Here is a 26,104-nt window from a genome sequence, read left to right as displayed (position 1 = left end):
TTTGGTACCGGATAGGATGGAAGCATAGAATGTTCTGATGTTAATGGATCAACCTGCAGGAAATGTTATTCCAGGTACTGATCCACGGAACTGGGGAGTGGATGGGAGTGGATGGGACCTAACAAAGTGAATAGACCAGCATTACAAAAGTGCTTGTGTCTAAACCAATATGGTGAAACTGTATTATATCTCTCGTTTACAATGGTTATGCTGAGTAACGAACATGTTAACTGTTGCAAGTGGCTACCCGAAAATGCAATAAAGAATCATGATATACAAACACATTTAAATTTAAACCTTATTTACATTTACTTTCAAAATACCAACTAGTATAAGTGGCATAATGTACTGTGTGAATGATACAAGGGATATATTAATGGATGGAACACATCTTACCTATAAATACTGTTAGGCTTTCCTTCATGACCGATGGATCAATATACAGATATGTAGACAAAATACAGTTTATATTCAATGTACACCTTTGAACCCAATTAAACACTCTTTTGACACGTATGTACAAGTAATATATACGTCATTTACAATATAACTTATTAAGCACTGTAAGTACCCAACAATAACAGAAAAAGGGGACGAAATGGTTGTGGAGAAATGTACTTCTGGACCGAACACATTGTAAACATACATATGTATGTTGTACGCTGAGAACTTTGGTAAGTCACAACTGATAGTTTAAAGATCACCGCGATCAAGGCACCTTAACGAAATATTCCTTTAAATTCAATAGACACAAGATTGCAAGGTAAAACGTTTTCACGAGAAAATAACTTTTAATAAAAGAAAACACTTGGTGCGAAAAAAACTATGTAACTCAAAACACTTTTCATAATAAATGTTAAAATAATATAATTCTCGTTCAATATATTTCCTTTTGAAACCATTAACAAAAACAGGGAGATGTAAGACCAAATGTAAATAACTCGCAACAGAAAAAATTTAATGCCGGTGTCCACACAAGACAAACAACATGACTAGCAGAGCGTAAGCTGAATAGACATATATGGTGATAAGAAATGTTAGCAAAGTCCTGCAATTTCTCCGTTCACGGAGCGACATTTCCAAGTGAAAAGGTGCACTAGTTATAAATGGACGTCACTGCAACGTCATGGCAAAGCTTCAGGTCAGCAGTGCTCAACTGCCGATCTCGGCTTGCTGTCAAATTTACGTGTGATTACGTCACAAAGACCATCAAGATACGGTCATAGTCTGAGAAACTTTATCCTTAAAGGAATCTGACCGCTTCAAGACTGTCCTGTGTGGATTTTGGTCTATAGAGAATACTGCCCTCTGTTCGTTCATTTCATTAGGTTCCGCAGAAGGGTGGCTTCGTTTACTTTTCGATTGACCAGAGGATAGCGGCACATCGTTATCGTTGTCGACAGACTCACGTCGAGAAGACATCTGGGCGTTGTCGACGACAACCACTTCCGAGGCTTGGTTAGATTTAACTGGGAAGCAGGCGTGCAGTCTGGTGTTAATGTCAGGAACCCTTTTGCACGATAAGCCACTCTTACAGTCACATCTCTGAAAGAGGTCAGAAACTCGGTCTTTCTTTTTAACGCAGAGGTCCCCTTCATCTAACATTGGCATACAGACCCGGGACCAAAGATGGCGGGCACAGCAGAGGCCTTCCATGCAGTCATCTGAGTTTTCACAATCTTCGCCATGATGTTCTGATATGTGCAAAAAAAAAATCAGGTAAAATATGATGAAAGAATAACCAGCTAGGTTGTACATATAAAAATGTTAGAAGGTGAATACTGAACTATTCAGCACTGTAAATGATCACCCTGAATCACGAGTACAGCTGAACTTAGTGGACGTAATAACGAAACAATTGTACCATTCTTTAATGATTGACAGAATGCATTGCTGTTCTGATGTCATGAGAACATTTGAAAACCGAATGCTTTTTGACAGGCTACGAGTATCACGGAAATAACCCAACGTAGTAAGATTATGCTCGATGTGTTGTATTTCATTTGGGTGTCTGTGTATGTGTGTGTAAGGCCGTTTTATCGAATTAATTCAATAGTCAGGTAAGTGCTCAATGTGTGTTTTATTTTGGACGGTTTATCGAACCTTGTGTTTGTGGGCACATCCTATGGTCCATTCAAGTATTGCTATGATGTGGGTAAAGTTATAGCGTTATAGCCAGTAACGATAGGATGGAGGATGGGAGCATGAGGTGGCTGAAGAAGATTGATAAAGCTAAACGAAATATATGAAACATTTGTATAATCACAAATGACAATTAAGCCTAATACAACTTGCATTTCATCGGTCATAATTATAAACAGCGCTGTCCTTGCATAAAACTCGAACCATTTAATTATAAACAGCGCTGTTCCTTGCATAAAACTCGAACCATTTTCGCGCACCTTGGGTTCAGTCACCGTGTAACCAGTCTTCCAGTACCGTTTCAATATCAAAATACAACTATTTGCATATTTTCGGAACTTTCTTGTAAATTATGTTAGTAAGTTCGTTATTTTGCAGGAAATTAACTATTTTTAATACAATTTCGTCAGCAATTGATTTGCAGCGCCATCTTACTTTTTCTGGGTACTTCGACATTCCAGAAGCTGTCTTCGGCTTCGCTGTAAGACATCTCATCATCTCGATTATTATCAGCCCGACTCTCCCTCAGTCGACATCGCCCATCTTGACATGCGTAACCAGGGCAGCACATATCATGTCTATGGCAACGCTTCCTCGATTTTCTGCAAGGCACGCACGATCTGTGACCTTCACCCCCGTGGCAGAAGTGTTTTCGACCGCATTCATCATCGTCGTAACATAACACCTGAAAAAAAATAAAAACATATTAAATAACCTAAAAAATGCTGTCAAGTTAAAGACCTTTTCGTCTCTCAATAGCACCACGGCATCCAGACTAGCACCATGACAAGGACAGTAATAAAGACAATGCAGTAACTATTTGACACCTACCAAGGTATCGTGCCCCTTATCTCACAACACTCTTCACATGCACTATATTCATCCGATGTTATCGACCTGTCTAAATTTGTATCAGTAGAGTCATATACAATCTCTAGATATAAGCCTACTGGAAACACCAACTCCTTAACTAAAACTACCTCTACATACAACCTGCAGCCTCTGTCTGAACATGATATTTAAATGTGCGAAACCTTTTTCATGTTTATTGTTATTCTATGCTGGACAGTAAAAATGTTAAGTAATCGTAAACAATCTACTCATGACTGATTGATATAATTTATCGGATTGATTCCTGGTAAACTTCAATAACGACTGAAGTAAGAAGACTACGATGATCATGACTTTGTTTAATTTGAAGATATTAACTGACTTTCCCATTCCTGTTGCATCCCTTCAGGAAAATTATAAAAGTACGTGTACCTACAACGGTAACATATGAAACCACACCATGGTAGCTACCAATTAACCGCGGACCTAACCCGTGAACGCACGACAAGTGTAAACTGCAAACTGTACATAGCCATCGCGTCTTTTTGAATGTGTATTGGTGAAATAACGTACAATTCTTATATACACAGACACGCAAAAACTAACTGCTTATATTGTTTATGAATCTATAACAGCATCGAGGAAATAACGCAGCTCAGTGAACACAGACATATACGGCTCCCCTACATAGCCTACAAGAAATTATTACAAATAGAACACGTAAGGACATAATGTTGGCAATCACTATACTATCATAACTAGTCATTATGATGTGCATGGCATGGAACACTGTCGCAAGATAAGGAGATACGGTAAATCGTTATTAGTCATGATACTTGTCACAGTCAGCCACGACATATTAGGAGTTTATATTACTTAGAATATTAATCATTTTATAACCAAAGTAAATATTTAGCATAATATATCTCACCTGTGACAGTTCGCGCTCCTTACTTATGCCATGCGAATGATTATAATTTTTGTTTCATTTTCGGAAGGATTTACCATATTCTTTACTTTATTCATAGTGTATAATATATACGATCTCTTCAGCATACGGGGAAGAAGGCTACCCAGTTAGTGACTTTAGGACTTTTAGAAATGCAAATACATTTCTCTTGTAAAAGAAACAACTACAAACATCATCACACTGCAGGGCGCAAAGTGTGTCTTATCATTGTGTGTGGGATGACACACCTCATTCAGCCTATTTCATCCCATGTTGTTCTACCGAGCCTATCCAGTATAAACTGAGTTACTCGAACTAAAACTGTAATAGGTCACACCAAGACACCCTCTAATATTTTCTCAGCAAATGACCGTTCGTCGGCGAATAATCATTGATTGCGTTCTATGATAAGTTACTTGTCACCGGTATTGGCTAATGCAAATAGCATATATTGGAATTGTGAAGTTATGGATTTTGTGGTGACCCAAGTTACGGGCTTTAAAATTGCCGTAGGGCCTACATGCCCTCTGTGGATTACGTTGCCGCTGTCCAATATAAAATATGCAGGGGTCTTTATGTTTAGCTCAAACCCATTGAAGCTTTAGACAAAATAGGGTCTTGACACGCCAACCAAGTAACTTGATGTACATTTATACCCAGTCATCGAGACCGTATGGTCATGAGGATGGTATACGTCCAGTGGGTATCATAAGTCTGTAGACAGGGAAGGCACTTTGAAGGTACAATTAACATTCACTGACAAACAACGGAGTGCAAGTATAGGTAAAGGCACCAGAAACACGAGGGATATGCTAAACCAGATCAAACCCCTGCAAGTTTACACCTTCCTTACATAGGCCTTTACAAGTATTGCTCGTTATTTGACAGTTTGTAAACGATGTCATTACAAACTAAACAATTTACTCATATGGATATGTGATTCCAGAGAACAAAGATGGCGAAACTACGATTCATCACAGCGCAGTTTTGTTAGTGAAATATTTCTAGTAAAATACATTCCGGGCTGAGAGGATAGAAGCCAGTACCGGAATGTGGCCTCTGATGTCGTCAGCAAGCGTAAACGTGGAATATATGAAGTGATAAGTGAATCTCGTGTACTTGGAATTAGAAATGATTTGGCATAACAACGTTAAGAGCATAGAATTAATTAAACAGAACAAATATAGCTTTCATCTCCACAGAGCCGATGCGGTCGGCTACATCACTGAACGTGCGGCCAGCCTTGCTACTGGCACGGTCAAATACTTCCTCGGGCTTGTGTGGACAGAAGTATTTGGAACTAAAAGACCCACACGTCTTTCTTCAGCCTTGGAATTAATGGCGATTTACGCCTTCAGTCCCAAAACTACTTACATTTTCCCTTCCAAATCACGCTCTCCGAAGTGGCAGTCATTCATTTTAAGTAACGGCTTTGCACAACTATAACATTTTGATTGGTTCTTCTAACAGTCGAACCAAATGAAGTAACTTAGTTTGTTGAACTATTCCACAGAACTCGCGATTCCTGAACCACCGTTATATATAGTTGCTAACGAATTGTCAATTCTAAATAACTGCATTTTGTGCATGTCATGAAATTCCGCGCGGTGCCCTCGCCCTGTATGACATATATATCCTCAGCATAAGCTCCTTCGGGCCACATTGGGGACCCAAAATATGTATTCGCTTTGATTTTCGCCGAAGCATATCTTCACCCTGTTTACTTTATACACACTCCATTGAAAAGCTTGATTTCCGCTAGATCGTTGAGCTGCGGGGACTCTTTTATAAGTCCTTGTGACAGCATTGTAAGGGTTAACCAAACACAAGCCTCTTCTCTGTATAACTTCATAGGTTAAGGGAGTATGCATTCTGTACTCTCAAAACAATAATCATTCTGCCCACTTTGATAGATGATGACTTGAATAAGTTTCACAGGTGCATATATATATGTTTTACTATACGGCAAACTTACGATAATAACTTGCTGAACTCGTTTCAGTGTACTATCCACATGCCACTGAAAGTGTACGCAACGAATTATCAACGGCTCACCACGGCATGGTCTTCAAGCTACCACAGTTAATATAACAAGACATGTAAGAACGAGAGAGGGTGCTTGGTTGTGGGAAGGGGCGGTTGCTTCCAATGAAGGGATTGTGCAGTAACGTGCAACACATGGAATAGTTATTGAACGTGGCATAGTCAAGCCATCAATAAACCATCATTGATAGTGCCACCACCCTAAACACATGTTCAAGGGTGAGAGAGTGTACTATTGATGCCATCGTGAACTTATGTGTAAATACGTGACCTTTCTGTGTACTTCTGATATATTTCACGACCTTTATGTTAATTGTTCTCTTTGCGGTAAAAAGTTCAGCTACCTCATCAAGCATCTTATGTGAGTAAAATTAGCTCCACGTTTATGAAGTGAAGTTGTCGCAATCTGTCCCAATGACAGGTATGTGCAGACTTCAAAGCATACACGCCAATTATACGCCAATTAAGACCCTACTGGATAGCAGCAAGAACTGGTGACCGCAACATGCATTGCAAGTTTTGTAGTTGTATACACCCTCAGTCATCGCAACACCAATATAAAGACATACCTCCTATTGTGCACACGTCATGAATATATATATGTCATATTAGTGGTTGATATACTTGGAAATATTCAATAATGGAGTTTTTGTGTGTGTGTGTGTATAATCCTTCTTGAACTTGATAGGGTCTTGAAACAGATAGGGTCACAATTAATTTATTCCTTAAGTGTACTATCTATGTAAGTCTTTGGTAGTCGAACCATCGATGTACAAAAATATGATATTTTATTTGTTCTTACTACATACCGGTGAAACACATCAATGTTAACCCCGACATGGTGATGTAAACTTGTAACGTATGCTACTGACTATTCTCCGTAAGATGTGCAAATTCTGATATTGTGAAACGAATGGTACTGTCCTTGAAAACCAATACTGTTCAAACATTCAGACATTTCTTAGATTGGATAACAGTTCATAAAACTGTTGATTTTATTCTTGACATGCTGATATTGAGTTGCAACATGTTGATTTTATTTTTATGTACTACATGAAACATAATCTGTGAATTTTTATATTGGCATGCAGATGTTAACCTCTACCATGCTGATATTTTTCCCGACACACTGATATATTTTCCAAATACTCTGAAACAGATGGCGTTCCGTACAATGCAACACAAAACACAGCCTAAAAAGTATAAAAATTGTTGCTAAAAGGAATGAATTTTAAGACTTCAAAAGTCATTTTCTCCGTTAGGGTGACTAATCGAGTCCATCATACAAACCTCCATGATGGTTTTGCTCACATTCTTGAAGGCTGTTAGTCATTGATTTGGAATAATCGTCTGCTTTTGCAAAGATCTACTAATGAACGCGGTAGATGACAATAAAGCACATTGCTGTTGCGAGGATAACATTTAAGTTATGTACGTCGTAACCATGACAACATTGCTCATATTTATGTTTTTACCTGTTCCCCAGTTTGAGAGTAAACACTTATATAAGAAAAGTCATTTAATTTCCAAGGTGACTACGTGTTCAGCCAATACCCCATGTCCTTTGTTAAGCTTCTTCTTTTGTCATTGCCACAGTGTGCTTAGCCAGTCTGTCACTTCAAGTTTGATATATTATCCAAATATACCTTGAAGTTACAACACTTTACTGCAGGTGTGTTAAATAAGCGTATGATAATTCGCAGAAAGTATGTTGCATAAAGAAAATACAAAAAGCTAAGAATGGAGCTATGTTAAACAGTATATATACGTATACGGGAAATATCAATGTAGTTCATAGAACAGCTGATCAAATTATTGAATATCATGGAATTCCAATAATTATTTCACAGCGGTGATGTTTTGTTCGTGTTTCATTTCAAGTCACCGTTAATTATGAGTGATTTGTACCTCCTTACAGTCATATGGCATTTTGATGGAAGTATTACCTTGAACCAGCACAATCAGAACGGCCGCCCTTCATGCAAACATAAGACTAACACACTTCAATACAATGCCAGTGGTGCAGTGACCAGTGTTTACAGCGGCTTCCTTTTCCACTGTACACATAACCAAACTACACTAATACTTACCTGAATCCAATTAACTTTCAAACAGCGCTCAATATGACAATACATTTAACTAAGATCCATGGATCTGTGACAGGTCTGAAGATAAGGTTATTTAAAGTAATTTGGGCTCTTTTACATCAGACGCGGGGAGGCCATATTGAGAAATTCGTATTCTGCACATATTCGGCTTAAACTATACTTAAATCAGCTTCATGCCTTCATATCGATGATTTCATATTCGATTGTCGTTAATATCGAAGTCCATTACCAGCATTGTTCCATTTCAAATAACAAATAATATACGGTAGTTTCTATCTTGCTGTTATTAATACTATAGTAATTCATATTATTTTGTAACGCAATATTCAGAACTAGATGGAATAATTTCTCAGTATACTCCCTAATTTAAGAAAAATTGCCCCCCCAAAAAAGAAAGAAAATGGATGGCTTACGTTGTTTAAAAGCAATATTATCTAAAAAACTTCTTTGTCATGATTAGTTAATGATCTCATTTGTGGAACCAATTTGATACAGATTGTCAAAATTCGGGAAATGTTACAGTACTTATACGGGCGTGTACTTATTATGGGCAGAACATACAAACAAATGTGTACAATAGTTGTAGGCCTAAATATGACACAATGAAAGCATTATTTGTTATATAACATATTGAAATAGCAATATATTTGAGCCTTGACAAATAGGCATCTTGTATACAATACATCACAGTTCAATCAACCGTGCACCTTCAAATATGATCTTATCACTCGAAACCTATCGCATTGCATCTTCCATCTATTAAAGTATTAACCTTTTCTCTTTTTAGCCTAACCTTACTACACAGCTATATACAAGAAAAGTCGCGAGTAATTAACTTGGAGAATACTATATTCCAAGATATTTCAAGGAGTGGTCGACATGCAACCCGGTCAGCGACAGAGTGCTAGGAATTCGCTATACCTGATCAGTCTGAACAGGTCCCCAAGCAATGACTTTCAGTACCAAGGTCATGGACATCTGGAGCACGCGCGGTGATAATTTAATGATAAGGCTCGGGCGGGTACTCTTTGATGTTCAGGGTTGACTATATGGACAGTGCAAGGATAACTATGGACGCCTGTGCTTGAAAGGAATCAAATTACAAAGGAACATAAATGAGTAAACCGTGAGAGATTGTTGTTAACATACGTACGTTTATTCCAGAAGGAGTCGTGTGTGAGAATCTCCACTCCAATTGCGTTAACGATATATAAATCGAATATTTTTTTTCTATGAAAACCTCGCCGTCGGCGACATGCACGATGCTAACTTGCTACAGTCGAACTAGACCTGTAAAGAATCTTGCTCTTACTGCATCCATTTGGGCAATTGTCTTTCAATTCATTTATTTTGTATCTCGGTATTCAAGTTTCAATGAATACAGCCCTGGCATACAGCCCTGACCCCCGGTATATGGGATTAAAAATTATATACGATTGTGATTACAAAGTTAAATTATGAATTGAACAGTTAGGCAATCACGTATGCAGTTATTGCGGTTCATATACACGGGATTCATAATGGTGAACTATGCAGTCAATTCAAGCAAAATCGTGCATTGTTGTAAACTTGTGCATGTATTTCGGCCCAAATATTCAGGTCAAATACATTTGACTTTCTGGTTAGGAACGACGCAGGGAGGGATCGAATTTTAACTTGGGTGAAAATGAAACGTACCATACTTCTCCATGAGTTATTTCCAAATGCTAAACCAGGAATATATATACATTAAGCCTATGTCCACTTACAGGGGTGGTAGGAAGGAAACGTTTACACAGATTGCCGTTGGCTTCTTCTATTTCAGAGCATTTCCACGGGCTATGTTGGCTATACGGTAGTTGAATTTATCATGTATACCGTCTACATTGGTCCAGTGCATGGAGGATTGAACTTGGTTTATGGTGGTTAGGCCACACCATAACCTCGTCCTGACTGTGGTTAGGCTAAGGTCAATGAAAGGAGACAGTTTGACAACCTTATTAAGTCACTGATTGATGTCTGTCAAATTGAGAAATTGAAACGCCTTCGGCACCTACGGCCCATCGAGTTGATTTCCTGAAAACCAGCAGAAGGCGGCTTATTGACGTTGCTCATCGTAAACTATATATATCAATGGCCTGTCTCATAAACCATATTAGATACAATCATCGTACAGGGACTAATGTATGCCCAATAGAGCTACGCAGTCACGGCCGATTTATATACATCAAAACTGAATTTAATTAACATTGTGGCATTGAACTTCGCGGACAGATATAACTTCTGCATAGCCTATTGGCCTAGTAAATGTAATTTGTGGAATAGATTATAATCAATATATATATATATATATATATATATATATATATATATATATATATATATATATATATATATATATATATATATATATTTACATATTGGTACGAATTACAGGAGGAAAAAAGAAGCCCAACTGTTACTGTGTTGTATGTTAATGCATTCCTCAAATTTCGATGCATGCCATCGCAGTGTCTTTGTTTATTGTATAAGTTGCTACATATATTATAAAATTCTACAACTGCCTAACACGTAAACTGTCAGGTATTGAGCAGTGCAAACCAAATGAACGACACCGAACCTATGGTAGGGGGGGGGGGGGGGTGGATGGTAGACATATGCAATCCTTCTGTTCACCATGAAATTAAGTGTACTGATTTGTATTTCCCCTTAAGACGTTAGACTATCCTTTAGTACACGTATATGCAATCTTTAAATTATACAGTGCTATACACAAATAAGTTGCTTAAAATGCACTACGGTACGAATTCTAGACAAATGCTGTGGGCATTCCTTCTGTGTGACCTGCGTTATTTGGCATTAGCAACTTGGCCTGAACCGATGACTCTACGCCATCAAAGGAAAGTTTGACGCATCCAACATATTGACAGTTCAGTAACCTAATGATGGAAATGGATAAGAACGCAAAAGTAAACTATTGCGAAAAGTCACTCGATCTCAACAAAATTCAAAGTGTTGCAGTAAAAAAATATGAACCAATACATAAAGTTGATGACACATTTCCGTATTTTGCCTTCTGGTTTGTAACCCTCTAATTAGATGGAACCAAGAAGTTGTTACGACAGATTTATTAGTAACATGGTATCTAATTATGTGTGAACTATTACATTATTCGATACAAGGCACGCCAATAATCTATACACCCTGATTTATCGCACTGCTATAATGCAAGCTCACAATCATTTGAAAAAGCCGTTCTAACTCATGAGGATGAAGGAATAAAACTTTATTTCGCGAACTTTTAAAAATTCATTTTGTGGCATTGAACTGATAATACAATAACTCAACTTTCCATTCAGTGATGGTGGCAAGTTTAATAAATGGACTTATTCCAATTTTCGATGGATTACATAGATCCGGATGAACTACCTGGCAGGTCAATTGCTCTCCAGTTATGAACGTAGGATGGGTTAAAAGCAATACATACAACGGCGTGGCCACAAACAATGCAGTTTGACCTCTAACGCACATATGTCAAAAAAGATAATTAAAATCTGTAGAATATCATGCTGTCTTGAAAGTATTTAAAGAAACAAGTATTTAGCATTTACTTCAGACTTTGAACACTTTCATCTAAAGTGCCTACTTTGTATATCGGGGCAAGCGTGGTTGAAATTAACCGCTAACCATGTATGCGCCCGCTAATCATGTTAAGTGAGAATTCATGATACGAAAACGTTCATAAACTTTGTGCTGAATATTTACCGGGTTGTATCGCTAAAACAAAGACAAGAAGCACGCACTTTCTAATGTTGCATCACTGTTTAATGCTTGGGATCACATGTTAATAAGTACCTAGGAAAACATATCGAGATGCCCTGATTTGCATTTCTACGGTTGACCCGTGAACAAACCCTGAAATACAATCTGGGTCGTGGTAGGCGGGGAGCCAGAGCGAGTCCTGCTGCGGTAATTTGTCAGAAACGAAACGTTTCATTTGCGATGCTTGGTGTTGGTTGAAGACATAGGCATTCCACCGAACTCTGCAGGCAAATTTGGCCGAGATCGTTAACTTATCGCCCTTTCCTGTCGTGTTACGAAAACCGATTTCATTGGACGAAATACAACAGCAAATTCGAAGTCGGTGGTTTCACCTGTAGCCGTATCTCACACAGGGAAACGAAAGTTACACCGGAGTTTTCAAAAATCGGTGGAATAATATCTCGATATAATTCGGCGGCGAACATTTGGGTTTAGAATTGCTAAAATAGTTTGTATTGACTTTTTGAATTGGATTCGATGTTAAGAAAACAAATAAGTAAATGAGTTAAAGTTTGGATGCTTGCATTTGAATTACATATTCAAATAATCCGCACGTGAAAACGAGACCCCCTACCGTGCCTTTAATGTGACAGGTCGCTGTTACATACCATCTTCAACGGCTCGAGTTTACCACATCCATGCATGTAGAAAAACAAAAGCTGCATCGCGCAATGTTATCTGTGCGTGTTTGAATGATTTGATTTTATATTTAGAAATCTGGTGACCCAAAGATAATGCAATGTACTAGGATATAATCGGTGCTTATCATGCTGAGAGTCCTTGTACAGGATAGCATTTATTTGTGTTGCAATGTTGCTGTTATGTTTCATGTCACCTCCTGATCAGTTTAATGTCTTGAATATTCGATCAATCAAATTATTCGAATTAAACAACAATTAAACTATAGCACGAATAACCCTGCTGCTTGCATACCATCTATAGTATCATTTCTTTGACATCAAAGTAGTTTCTGCAATTATCAACCAATCTCTCAACAATATCAGCTCAGGCTCTCTTATAAGCGTTGTTTTGATCTGTCTCTTTCGGCATTAAATGGGTTCTTTTTTGTTAACATCTTGAGGCTATTGTTGAGCAAATTCAACCTACATTGACTGGAACAGCATGATAAGATCCTAACCATGCTATACGCCTAAATCTTGTCAAAGCACCTATTTAACGCTCTGAATAGGTCGTTATTGTAATGCGATGCGTAGTACAAATATAGCGGACATTTCCCTAACGATATCTGCAAACCGACATGTGTGTTCTTAGTTGATCAAAAGATATGTCCATTGAAGGGTCTATAATAGGCAGTGTACCCAAAGCCTACCTTTCCTTGCCGACATGTCACTGCAACAATAGAGCTGTTACGGATACTTGCCCAAGTCCCCCAGCGCGTGTACACAATAGGGGAAATGATACGCCTTCATTAAGTAACAAAAACGCGCTAATTGCACGTACTCAATGCCCTGCTAATGAGGGTTTGAAAAGAGAGATAGACTTCAAAGAATATCTGCCGATCCTCGGCCATGGGAAAAAATGAAAGAAAGGTGAACGAACGTTAGTGCGCCACGGTGTTCTTCTGGTGTGAGTGTCGGTGCAAAATGAAAGCAAAGAGAACAGGGTGTTGCACATGTCATATTCTGTCGTCAACTGGGCGCCATGCTTATTCTTTTATGCTTCAAGCCCGACATCAGGTACCTTATATAGGGACCATGACTGTAGGCACATTTGTTTGTTTGTACACTACATTTATTTTGGAGAAATGTCTCATTAAATACTGGAGGCTCATCAGTCAAAGTGGCTGAACCACGTAGTGCATCACTGATACAGGAGCATCATAAAACGTAACCGTACAAATTGTGCAGCACCCAACGAGGAAAACAAAACATAACAGGAAAAAAGACTAGCCTGGACCAGCCAAATAGACTATATAGATTTGTCAAGGATAAGAGATGTTGGGTATAATATGTGGGTGCCATGTTGGTTGCTTGAACAAATTTTGGCTGAATTATTGGAATAAATGGACAATCGATTGACATGTGTCTGCATGTGTGCACCATAGGTGCTAATGTGCGTGTAGGTCATATGTTTGTTCCAATCATGTTCTGAGCAGGATGATGGTTATATGTGGACAAATCAAGCTCAAGGTTTCATTTCACTTATACGCGACAGTATCATTCAAATTATTTCAGCAATGTTTGTTACGAAGTTTATGATAATTTCCAACGGTGCAGTTGGCTGGTACCGTAGTTAGATTGAGAGTTGATGAAAATTACGAGTCAGATTTGCTTATGCAAAAGTAGCCTACACATATGCCCCGGCAATTGTTAATATTTGCTTGAAAATTCGAATATTTGACTTTGTAGTCCAGTAACATTAGATGATACGTCTCAGAGGTTTATAGGGTCATTTCTGAATAATGGAAATGTGGACACAAAGTACTACTTGGACTGATAACAGTATTTTACAATTTTTTTCGCCATTTCAATTCAAATATAACTGACCAACCGAAATTTCGTGTCTACATTCATCGCATAGAGAGGATAGCGAAATAGACTGTTACAACTCAAGCAGAAAGAATGTCCTGCTATGAATGTTAACCAACATCAAAGTAGCACTGGGTATATACCGCAGGTAATTACCGATGTAAGGTAACACCGTAAGAATTTCTATTACCACCCGAGCATGATTTCAACTCGACTGCATGGTATAGTAAGCAGAGACGCGGCAGGCAACGACAGAAACTAACATAGCAATATCAGATTCATTATGTCACAAATACAAAAGAAATCAACTATCTTAGTTTCATACATCATGTATGCATCACTGCTAAGATTTCAAAACTTTGTCTAATAATGGGCCTTCCTGGGGGAACATAAGGCGGCCGTTTCAACCAAAATACTGTATAGGGTTTTACGTTTTCCAAATGTTCAGTACACTAATGCCAACAACATACTGTTGTGAGCCGATACCATTGGATATGGAGGTCATTGTTCTGGGGTGATGGCATAATATGGACAGAGTGGTTATAGTTGTACTGAGGTGACATTATACAGCATGTATCAGTCGCAAACGTTGTGGGTTGATGTACCTGATGGCGAGATAAAGACAGAGCCCTCACCATCTTAGAGTGATGGCGTGATACACAGAGATTCGTCACAGGTGTGTGGTGATGACATCATTACGTGTTACACACAAAGTCGTCACTGTTTTAGGGTGCTGGCGTGATACACAGAGATTCGTCACAGGTGTGTGGTGATGACATCATTACGTGTTACACACAAAGTCGTCACTGTTTTAGGGTGATGGCGTGATACACAGAGATTCGTCACAGGTGTGTGGTGATGACATCATTACGTGTTACACACAAAGTCGTCACTGTTTTAGGGTGATGGCGTGATACACAGAGACTCGTCACAGGTGTGTGGTGATGACATCATTATGTGTTACACACAAAGTCGTCACTGTTTTAGGGTGCTGGCGTGATACACAGAGATTCGTCACAGGTGTGTGGTGATGACATCATTACGTGTTACACACAAAGTCGTCACTGTTTTAGAGTGATGGTGTTGGTTCAGACATAGCTGTCACCGTTGTGTGGTGATAGCGTGATATAGAGTCGTCAAAGTTGTTAATAATAACAATCATAGTTATAAATATAATAATAAATAAATAAATAACTTGGAAAGGAATTTCCAAGTTTATCATTCTTATTTCTTCTTTACCCTTACATGTCCAGTTCATTAACCAACGCTATCACTCTCAAACGTTGGACATACGCGTTTTCCCTAACTTCGATCTAATCTAAAATAATAAAGGCTATGTCACGTTCCCTGTGAACCAGAAAAAATGAAATTAAATATGGAAGAAGTTGAATGTAATACAACTTGACGAATTTGATGTGTAATGATAACAAACAGCCCGGCCTCAAATTATGCATCCGGTAATTACATTGCAAAATAGAAAGCTGCATGTAATGTCATTACCTTGTTCGCGGTACTTTCAGTGCTGTCAAATGTCATATCGAAATACATCTATCCCATGGTATGTTACCAGAGTAGCCCGCAATACTGACCATGGAGAAGAGAATGAAACGAGCCCAACAGAGTATATCTAGCGCAGATTGTCCACACATCCGCCAAGACTAGCGTGACAACAGTTGTAGTCTACCTAGATATTCGACCAATCATGAAAAGATAATGTACCTGAAACATAATGATTTAGTCCACTAAAGATGCCCAAGGAAAGGTGAAATTAGGATTAAACTCAAACAATATTGCATATTTGTTGGACACAAAAATATGTGAATTAGATTCATGAGCAATCAATTGATAATGACCTCACAAATGATTTTGAATCACGTGTGTAGTCTACACTCCGACATATAGCCAAGTGAACGGCATGCTCGAAGTAAAGAACGTTTTAATTGTCCTTTCAAAAGGTACAATATTGGCTGTTAAATTATGGTAATAGTTCCGCCCTATTCTTGCATGCATAATTATTAATTATGACTTGTGACATCTGCTACAATTACTAGTGTATGTTTTCTCTGTATATTCTTCAGCACTAATAACGCGACAAACTCACGGAATATGCTACTTGAGCTGTCCATAGAAAGGTATTGTTTGTCCCGAGGTATAAATTGTTCCGGTTCGTAATTAAAATTCACGAGACAATTTATAATTGTTGAGCACTCTAAATGGCCCTTTCGGTTTATCGCCCGTGACGTCGTGACTTGAACTTGACCTAGATATGGTCTATGGGTGGTCGTGAGAACACTGGCAGATCAGCATGACGTCAGACATATGTCAATTTAAGTCTTTACTAACATGAAAGTATCCCCCAATCAGTTCTTAACAGAGTCATTGGATGTTTGATCTTCTAAATACCTTAGCAGCTCCCCCCCCCATATATTCATCATACAATAGAAGCTATATTTACATTTAATGTCATACTTTCGCAGCACAATAAAAAACATGTACCCAAGAGTAACAGTGAACGGTGGCGAATGCTGCATCCGAGGCCACGATGCTACTTGAAAATCCACAGGAGTACCTACCGCCTATCCAAAACAATTTGAGAACAGAAATTATACGAATGCACTTAACATTGCCAAGTATACCTGGATTGACGGGCCATAATGGAAGTTTGAGAACATGAATTGACACTAACCGTTACCGTTACGCGTAGCTTAGGAAGAAAATGTTTGCCAAAAAAGTCTCCCAGATTGCAGGAAATGGCACTTCCCAGGCCTTCTGGAGTGGGGGGGGGGGGGTGAGCTGAGTGGGTAGACCGTGCATGGGACTTTGCGTGAATATTCTTAGTGAAAACATTGGGGCACTGATATAAGGGCTAACAATGAAACTGATAGGACCTACATAAAACATACTTATTTATGAACCATAGCTACACGTTAGACTGCTACACTGTTCACGCAGGTTACATTTTAGGAGCTATCTACGTTCATTGTTATTCTAACACAACTTTTGAAAACCAAAACAAACGCACGGTCATCTCATCGGCGACCGTGCATATAAGTGATGAACGGTTAAAATAAACCTTGTGTTCTTTTGAATGCCATTCCTAAAATGCCTAGAATCTTGCGGTTGTACACTACTGACTAATGAAATCAGAAGAAATTATATGAACATTTCGCTAAAAGTAAATGATATAGCTCATACTGTCCAGGCGTTCACATTATCGTAGGCCTACTTTCATTTAGGAAATGTAAATCTCAGGGGAACCTGCCCCTCCCCTTGCCCCTCAGGTTACGGCCCGGTACTTAGCATCAGTTAACTTAATCACAAATAAAACATTTTGTGGACATATATATGTACATAACTACTAAACTAGAACTTGAGATGTAATGAGTAACATGGTTATAGCGAGTGAGTGGCATTGCTAACCAAAGAATGCACAGTAGAATGTATATATGGTGTTATATTGCTTGTACGTGAAATACGACATGATAAAAAAATATATATACTGCAAGTATAGATTATCGAAAGCTGCGGGCTTTCATTATCTGGTTCCTCATTTAATTTACGCTATAAATGAAATCTGTAATTCTTATTTCAATCCAGTTGAAAATTATAGTTTCATGGGGAAGGGGGAGGGGGTTGAGCAGATGAGATTGAAACTTTAATAATTGCTAATCTCATAGCACAATGTTTGAGCTCCCTTAATGAGATACACGAGTCATTATAAGCCTTATATGCCTGCACGAGTCAGTCACTAAACCTGGGGGGGGGGGGGCATTTGATATTATGTACCCCACCATTCAGAGAGTGGGGGAACTTGTCCCCCCCCCCATGATTGACGCCTCTGATGCGAATACTATTGTACATGCGCAGTCTGCACCTAATTTTATTCACTTTATAGTCTGCCGACACACCCAAAGCTTCGTTCAACTAGACGCCCCCAAGAAACTCCCCCCCCCCGTTTTATGATGACGTCATTGACATGCATTGTCGTAACTAGGCTGTCGTGTTGTTACTATATATGCCTAAATAATTCCAGGTGCATTGTCGTTATAAGTTGAATGACCCTCCACACAGCGATTTCGTAATATTTTCTTCCACTTGAATGCGGCAGAGATTTAAAGTTGAAACTAGGCCAACCATTATACTTGGTGTTCTAACTATAAATTTGGGTCGCGTGCTCCTCTTGTAACTTGCCTTTTCAAAAGTTTTGGCTTTTTGCTGAATTATTTATTTATTTACACACTGCAAGAATTAATGGCAATGGTATTGAGGTTGAGGTATAAGTGCATGCTTACACCCTTTAGGTAAACGGCCTCCTTTTGTTTTCATGCATCCAGAAACAGACCTACATTTAAATCTCTGACCCCTGCAAAGCGTGTGATTGCACGATTGTATGATATAGTGCAGCATAAAGCTTCACCTTTGGAAACTGTTCTGTTTCGATTTTTTTTCTGCCTTCTCCACCCTCACCCTTCCTTCATCAGCATTATCTCAGTCCAAATATGTTGAATATAACAGACCATTGTACACATCCTGATATATATGTTTAGGTTTCCAGTATATCACAACAAAGCCTGGTCATTTCATTTTATGTGAGTTAATAGTCAGGTAAGGTATGTCATGAGGCAGGGATGAGGGAGTGATATGGCAAGTAAATATAGATAGTTGGGATGGCAGGTCTGCATAACTAACCATCCTGCTTTTTTTCTGTTAAGAAATTCAAATTTTGTTTTATGTAAGCACATGATCATGGACATGCAGTTGAATATGAACACATGATGTATTTAACCAAAGGGAGGTATATTCTACATTCGAAAAGTTAAATACGTAAGTAAATAGGTATGTAGCCTGTAGGTGAATTGAATTGAAATGCAAGGTTTTCAATTAGCAATACAAATTTCGTATGGCAGTGAAACCAACTCTTAATGAAACAGGTAAAGAATTGTTAGAAAGTGACTGACGCACGCCAGTGCATGGAACCAATTGCTCTTGTTATACAAAGAGTAACATGATGAAGGACAGACAACCAACTAGCTATGTTGGAGCAGGGATTAAGAAAAGCCAACACGAACAGCGATTACTAGGACTGCAAATCATGCAAAATATTCTTAAATGGATATTTCAGTACTAATTCAGTTCAAAGCCATTTCACTGCAATTGTTCAAGTTCAACATTATACAACGGCAGAGCTTTCAAATGAGGTTTGTGAACACTTGATTCTATAAAAACCAACTTCTAAAATCCTTCTCAGATGAAATTGCGTTCAATGAAGCGCTGACAATTTACGATTTTCACTGTACACTTTTTGCTTGTTCAGGGAACGTGAGCTTGTCTTATTTAAAGTTTCATGCAAACGCAAAAGTTTGAATTGTGCTTTGCGCTCAGAATATTTCCAGTGCCGTTAAGTTTTGTTTAAGTCCCTTTGACCAACCCATGCATGTATATCCAATTTGAATAGGCTACAGCTACAACCATGTATCGGCTTCTACATATACGCGAGATGTTAACTATAGTAAAACCAACAAAACATATTCGGCGTCCTTTGTTATATATTATTTCATAACTGGCTACCATAACAAGGTTTTTTTTACATCATACTTCATCCTTCTGCGATTTAGGTTAACAAAGACCACAGTTAGCGTTACCTTTATGTAGTAAATTATGAAATATATGGTACCACAACTTTACGATACATGCGAAGTCAAGTCAAGTCAACTGAGGCTGCGTTGTATATTCTGTACAATTTTAACAAACCATGTATACTGTTTGCACATAATTGGATACCCATTAATCAAGCTAAGGCACACCGTCGTTACAGCCGTTTGTGGGTCTTCCTGCGTAACAAGTTATTAAACGCTTCATTCAATCAAAGAAGCTTATCCTCTCAAACTTAATGCAAAGTCATTTTGTTTCATTTCACCTTTTTTTTCTTCAAAATTATACATAGATGCAGCTTTCCATGTACATTTTTCGCGAATTATACAGAAACACTTTATGATCTATGTATATTTCTTAAGTTCCTTTGATTATACAAAATGCTATTTGCGATAAACTCACGCTACAGGTTTATGATATATGTATACATGCATAACATCATGGTATATGGTTGCACGACAATTTGGCTTTTGTTCCTAAATTCAACATATCTTAAGTGAAAGATGTCCAAACTTAATTAAATATCTCTACCATTGATATGGGATACCTGTTCACTTAATAAGTACAGACGTCAATATCGTGTTTTTTTAAAATATATATCTTAAGTTGGGTGTTAGAAGAGATTAATATGTTATCATGATGATGAAACTTTGATGATGGAATCGACTTTATCAATTAATGATTTAATCAACCACTTCCTCATTCACCTTCTTTCCAAACACAGGTGATTGTATTATATTTTGATCAAACTTATTCTGTTTTTTTAGTAATATCCCTCAAATTTGTCTGACCTAACCATGGTGTAACAGGTACACCAAGTAATGGATTGTATGAAAGAAATTTCATTTGGGCTCAACATCTGTATCTACAGTAAACCAGGGAGCCAATATATTGCTGTTTGTGTGGTTCGGTAACTATAGCTACCGATACAGATTTTCAGAATGAAGCGTGGGCGGTTCCACTACATTCACTGAGAGACCGTCAAACCGAACGGGGGCGTTTCAAACGACCAGACCAAAATAGATCAATGAATTTAATTGTATTCTTAATTGATTGCAATAAAAACACAATAATATCCGTTAAACGTTTCTAAGAAACTGAGTGGCACCCACGTGGAAGTCTACATCTGAAACGCCGATTGTTGGAATCTAATTGTTGGGGATAGAGAGATTATCTTCTTTCGATGGTTTCTTTTGAACTTGACAGCTGCCCAATTTGTAGTAGGCCTATAAGAATATCAATAGGCTAAATGCGGTGCGGAAACATGGCATGAATTTAAAACACTGTCAGTTCTAATTGTCATTGTGCAAGCATTGGGGGAGGGGTGGGAGGTAGAAGATGGGTTTAAGGGACAGTATTTGTGTGGGGGAGGGGTGGGAGGTAGAAGATGGGTTTAAGGGACAGTATTTGTGTGGGGGAGGGGTGGGAGGGGACAGTATTTGTGTGGGGGAGGGGGGAAACTAATGTAAACCGTCGTTTTTGTTCATTACACATTGGTGTAGTACTGTTCAAGGGTACTTTATTTTATAGCAAACATTTTCACCAAATGATGGTTCAGGAGTGAGCAATTAAATTTATTCGCCATTTAGTGGCTGAGACACTTTTTCATGTTGTTCGACCTAGCGACTGGCCCCGATGGCTTTATCCACCGCAGCCCTTCGTTTTACTAGGAAAATGCCATCCATGCCCCCATGATCCTACCCATGACATACATGCCTCCTTGCTTGTGCTGTCACTGCGGCTGTATATGCATCAAAATCTAAACATATATGTAGCACGAAATATATTTGATCATTTTTTCCAGCAAAAAAAAAGTAGCATTGGCACAGATTTTTAATACATCTGGCAACCCTGTGTTCACGAATAGTTTGACAATATAGAGTTCTTTTTATTTATTTTTCTAGAATTATTTGGTATTATTTAGGATTATACTTATACGGAGAGGCTGGTTTTTCTTTCTTCTTCATTCTTATTTTGCCTACACGCTGCACTTGCGAGAAGAAAAAAAACAGCTTTGCCAAACTACATATCTCTACTAACCACTTTCTTAAATGTATTTTTTTCCAGTGAAAGTAGGAGATTTGAAAGACAATAGGGCTCACGTAATATTCTAACTAAATCAAAACAGTATCGGGCAACTAGCACACTCGGTGTGATAACATGGCAATTCTAATGAATATGAATTCAAGGTCTTACTTCGACTTAGTGGAAATATCCGAACTAAAACTATAGAATCATCTCAGGCGGTGTCATACCGGCCTGCAGGTATCATTCAATTTTAGCGACAAATTACCTTTAAGTGGACTGGGAATTCAGCTCGACATGTAATCGGTTACTATTGTTAGTATTATAGCAGGTGTGTTGTTTACTCTCTGTGGAAAACTTTCATAACGTAATACCCCCAATTGTTCACCGGGATCTATCTTACGAGGTTCTTAATATAAGACCTGTATCTAGTTTCTGAGGTGATTTTATTTAATCTTACTACACTTTGCCACCATAGTTGATTTCGTTTTTGTTTCTATGCATTCACTGCCGAACCCATCAAAGGCAAATCGCACGTCTAATCTGTAGTTCTTAATTTCTCGATTTATTATTATTATGTCAGAGCCAACCCGTCACGGGATATCATAAAATAGGGAAATTATGCCTCATAGAATTACATAATCGGTAACAAGTTGCTAAGGTCCCTGGGGGAATTAATAAGCTTATAGCTAATACGTGTGTTTGGGACACGACCTCATCATCATGCCAAAGTAAACTTCGTAGTAAACTTCGTATTCAGTTGCAGTTGAGGACAAATTATGTTGCAACTTGACAAACATGTAAGAAATAGATATCTAATCACACGTTGCTGAATAAGCTTATCCATGTTCTAACAAAGTATTTCCACGGTGGGATCTTCCTGCTGATACGGACCACCACCAAGGATATGGACGATTGTACTGGGCGTGGGCAGTGGCGTGCCCAAAGGGGGTGGATGGGGAGGGGTTCTCCATCCTATTGTCAGCTGGGGATGATGGTTCAGTTATTTATATTTTGGAATTCAGTCGGGAAAGAACTTTTAGACCACTACTACCTCACATATAGCTTTTATTAGCACAAACTTGATTTTTGTGCTATTGATATAATTCATAGTCTACTTATGCTTCTGATCGCATCATTTGATATCTATTTTTTTTTTCTGGGGAGGACCATCACACCCCCTTCACGTGAGTCGGCTATAATGACCCCAGTTCAGCACCCCTTCCTCTATAAAATCCTTGAAATCCTGCGCACACCATGCCGTGGGGTGGGGGTGTGGTCGGGTGTGGTGGGGTGAGATTGGAATGGGTAATATGAGAGTATGGAGCGGGGATTAATTACGTTTACTTGCGATATGACTTTTGGCAGACGTTTAATGCAAGGAACCGCTGAGTGCTAGTAATGTGTGTATATCGCTATTCGCTTTTCAAAATATTCAGCTTCACAATATGGTAACTCCATGTGATGCTAAAATTGATGGTGACTGCAGCCTCCTAAATGTTAATCCATGGTTTCTTATATTCTAATAACTTAACCACAACGTGCATTGTTACTTTGGGTTTCGTCTGAGTAACTGACGTAATATGGTATGTGTGTTATCAACCAAGAAGTCAAGGCACTTGAATTAAAGGAACCCCAAATAATGTGTGTTATCAACCAAGAAGTCAAGGCACTTGAATTAAAGGAACCCCAAATATTTAAAGGGTCATGTCTCAAAACTTAAAGTGGTGTAGTAGTACATCATGGGCTGTCTACTACATATCAACGTTACTTCAAGTTATCCTTCACGGGGTATACTTAACATTTCATCTTTAAGCGTTACACCGCCGCCAAATTCGGGATTGACGTTTCCGAATTGCACTGAATGGCCACATATAATTCAATGTTTGGAAGGCCCTGAACACCGAATTGCCACATATAATACAATGTGAGAAAGGCCCTGGTGTTCAGAAGTACCGAAAGAGTGTTGTGCATGGCTATGGCCTTCCATCAAGGCAATAAGGAAATCATGTGTTGCTACTTTTGCACACTAATATTCACCAATGGACCTGGGACAACTCACTCACAACCCTCATTGTTTCAGTTCAACACGAAAGCGCGCGGAGAAACGGATTTAACGGTCTGTTTACTTTCCTCACAAGTTGGTATGATAATACCTTTTGTTTTGTGATGTAGTTACTTCAACCAGTGCGGCTTCCAGTACAAGAAGCCACTGTCAACTATAAAATAATACCTCGTAAGCTAGTAAAACCATCGAATGAATCATTAAAAGGGTAGAATGGAGCTGATGATTGTCAGCTCACTCATGGTGAAGTTATAGTAACAATTTAATAACTTATTAAACAGTGCAAACTACTATTGTCTATACTATACTCTAATCAAACAACGCTCTCAGACTTCAGAGAGTAATGATATTAAAGATTCGTAACTGTCCAGGGTAATAGGGGCCAATGATATTGCCTCCATTATGCTTAGTGACTAACATAGCACGAACATAACCATAACCAGGCTACCACAGGCTATATGACCGTCAGATAAACTACATGACTTTTATTGTTATGTTGTATGCACTCAAACGGTATATAAAGATCAGAAGTTAGATTAACATTGCAAGTAGAGTAGCCTAACATAGTTCAATATTAACTACTCACAATGGTCCTTTGGAATGGATCCCTTCTCCTTTCGGACCTTCCTAGTGCCGGCGAGTCGTCATCATCATTGTCACGTGATCTTTCACGACCCCTACGCTGCCTCTCGGAGCTACCGCTGTTTCTGCTTCTGTCCTGCTTTTGTGAGGTTGAGTATGCACTCTCAAAATATACAGCTTCACCTGGTAACCAAGTTAGTACAATTGTCAAAAGTAGTGCACACACACATTGCGTACATGATACAGTGGCCATAATGATGTATACCCCCACTGCAGACACACCGAGCGAATAACCAAAAATTGAAGACGAATCGCTGCTTTGTTTTGTTTTCACGAAAGTAGGTAAGACTACCCTTACTTGATGTGAACAAACTTCGTACAGTAGCCTACACCTATCGATGTAATATAGATAAACAATGCTCTTTTGTGCACTAGATGTTCATGAATGACAAGCCTTTGCAGGGAGTTGGTACAACTCTGTTATTGTGAGGGTCAGAATACCGCGACTCACAAATGTACTTTTGGCGCTAAGATTGGCAACAGGTGATTCAGTCTCAGAGCTGAATGAAGTTACACTTGACAATCAACAATGCTGTTCGGGGAGCCTACATTGAGGTAAACCTTTTAGGGTAGAAACAACCGGACGAAAAGGTGTAAACTTATATCGGTTATGACGTTGTCCGTAGCTTATAAGCTCTTTTACAATTCTGCTGTAGATGGACTAGTTCAATGGATAAGTGAAAGAAATCAAATATGGATGAGCGGGTGAGAGTATTAACTCCTTAATTGCATCACTGTTTCTTGTAGGTAGCTCGATCTTATTTCTGCGTCCAGAGCAAATCAATTTTCATTTAAATGACACGTAAAACGTCGCTTGTCCGTGTGATAAGCCTAGACATTAATACAACTCTGTGTTAGACCATTAGTTTTACTTAAATGTACCTAAATAGCAAGTTTGTATGACTTATAAATATAAAACTGTACATAAATTCATTGAATTCAATCCGATGTTGTCTACAGGGTTAGCACGAGATTCCATGTGCTCAATTTGCAGTACGAATGCTACTTTGAGATATATCGTCCTAAGAATAAATGAATGTTGTTGAAATTTACTCAGTGACTGCAGAGTTTAATCCAGTTCAGAACCGACCATAAGGATGATGGTGTTGCATGATCAACAAATTCCATGATATCACTCACAAATGTTGTGTAACACTTGTTCAATATTTGAAATGGCAAAAATTCTCCAAAACTGTCTGTTGGGAAGAGTAAACACTTCTGTCCAATCCCTTGCAAAGCACTAAACTGATCGCGACTTCTACTGTTCTTAAATCAGTCAGAGAATTTAAAGAGGTTTTAAGTTGACATTTTAACCCCCATGTTAATTGTATTATACTAGCAAAATCTTAGCTTAAAA

General features: G+C 38.5%; 1 protein-coding gene across 1 annotated transcript; it reads right to left on the bottom strand.

Annotated features, from left to right (window-relative positions):
• Positions 1-158: 158 nt before the first annotated feature.
• LOC139968556 (uncharacterized) lies at positions 159-26,104 on the bottom strand. Its single transcript, XM_071972634.1, has 3 exons — positions 24,692-26,104; positions 2,578-2,827; positions 159-1,694 (listed from the first exon to the last, which is right to left on the bottom strand). The coding sequence occupies exons 1-3, from the start codon at positions 24,938-24,940 to the stop codon at positions 1,210-1,212; spliced, it is 984 nt and encodes a 327-aa protein (XP_071828735.1). The 5' UTR covers positions 24,941-26,104; the 3' UTR covers positions 159-1,209.

The sequence above is a fragment of the Apostichopus japonicus genome, chromosome 6, assembly GCF_037975245.1.
Source record: "Apostichopus japonicus isolate 1M-3 chromosome 6, ASM3797524v1, whole genome shotgun sequence".
In the NCBI taxonomy this organism is placed as follows: Eukaryota; Metazoa; Echinodermata; class Holothuroidea; order Aspidochirotida; family Stichopodidae; genus Apostichopus; species Apostichopus japonicus.
Note: the sequence above shows the minus strand (reverse complement) of the source record. Positions and strands in the feature narration are given on the sequence as shown.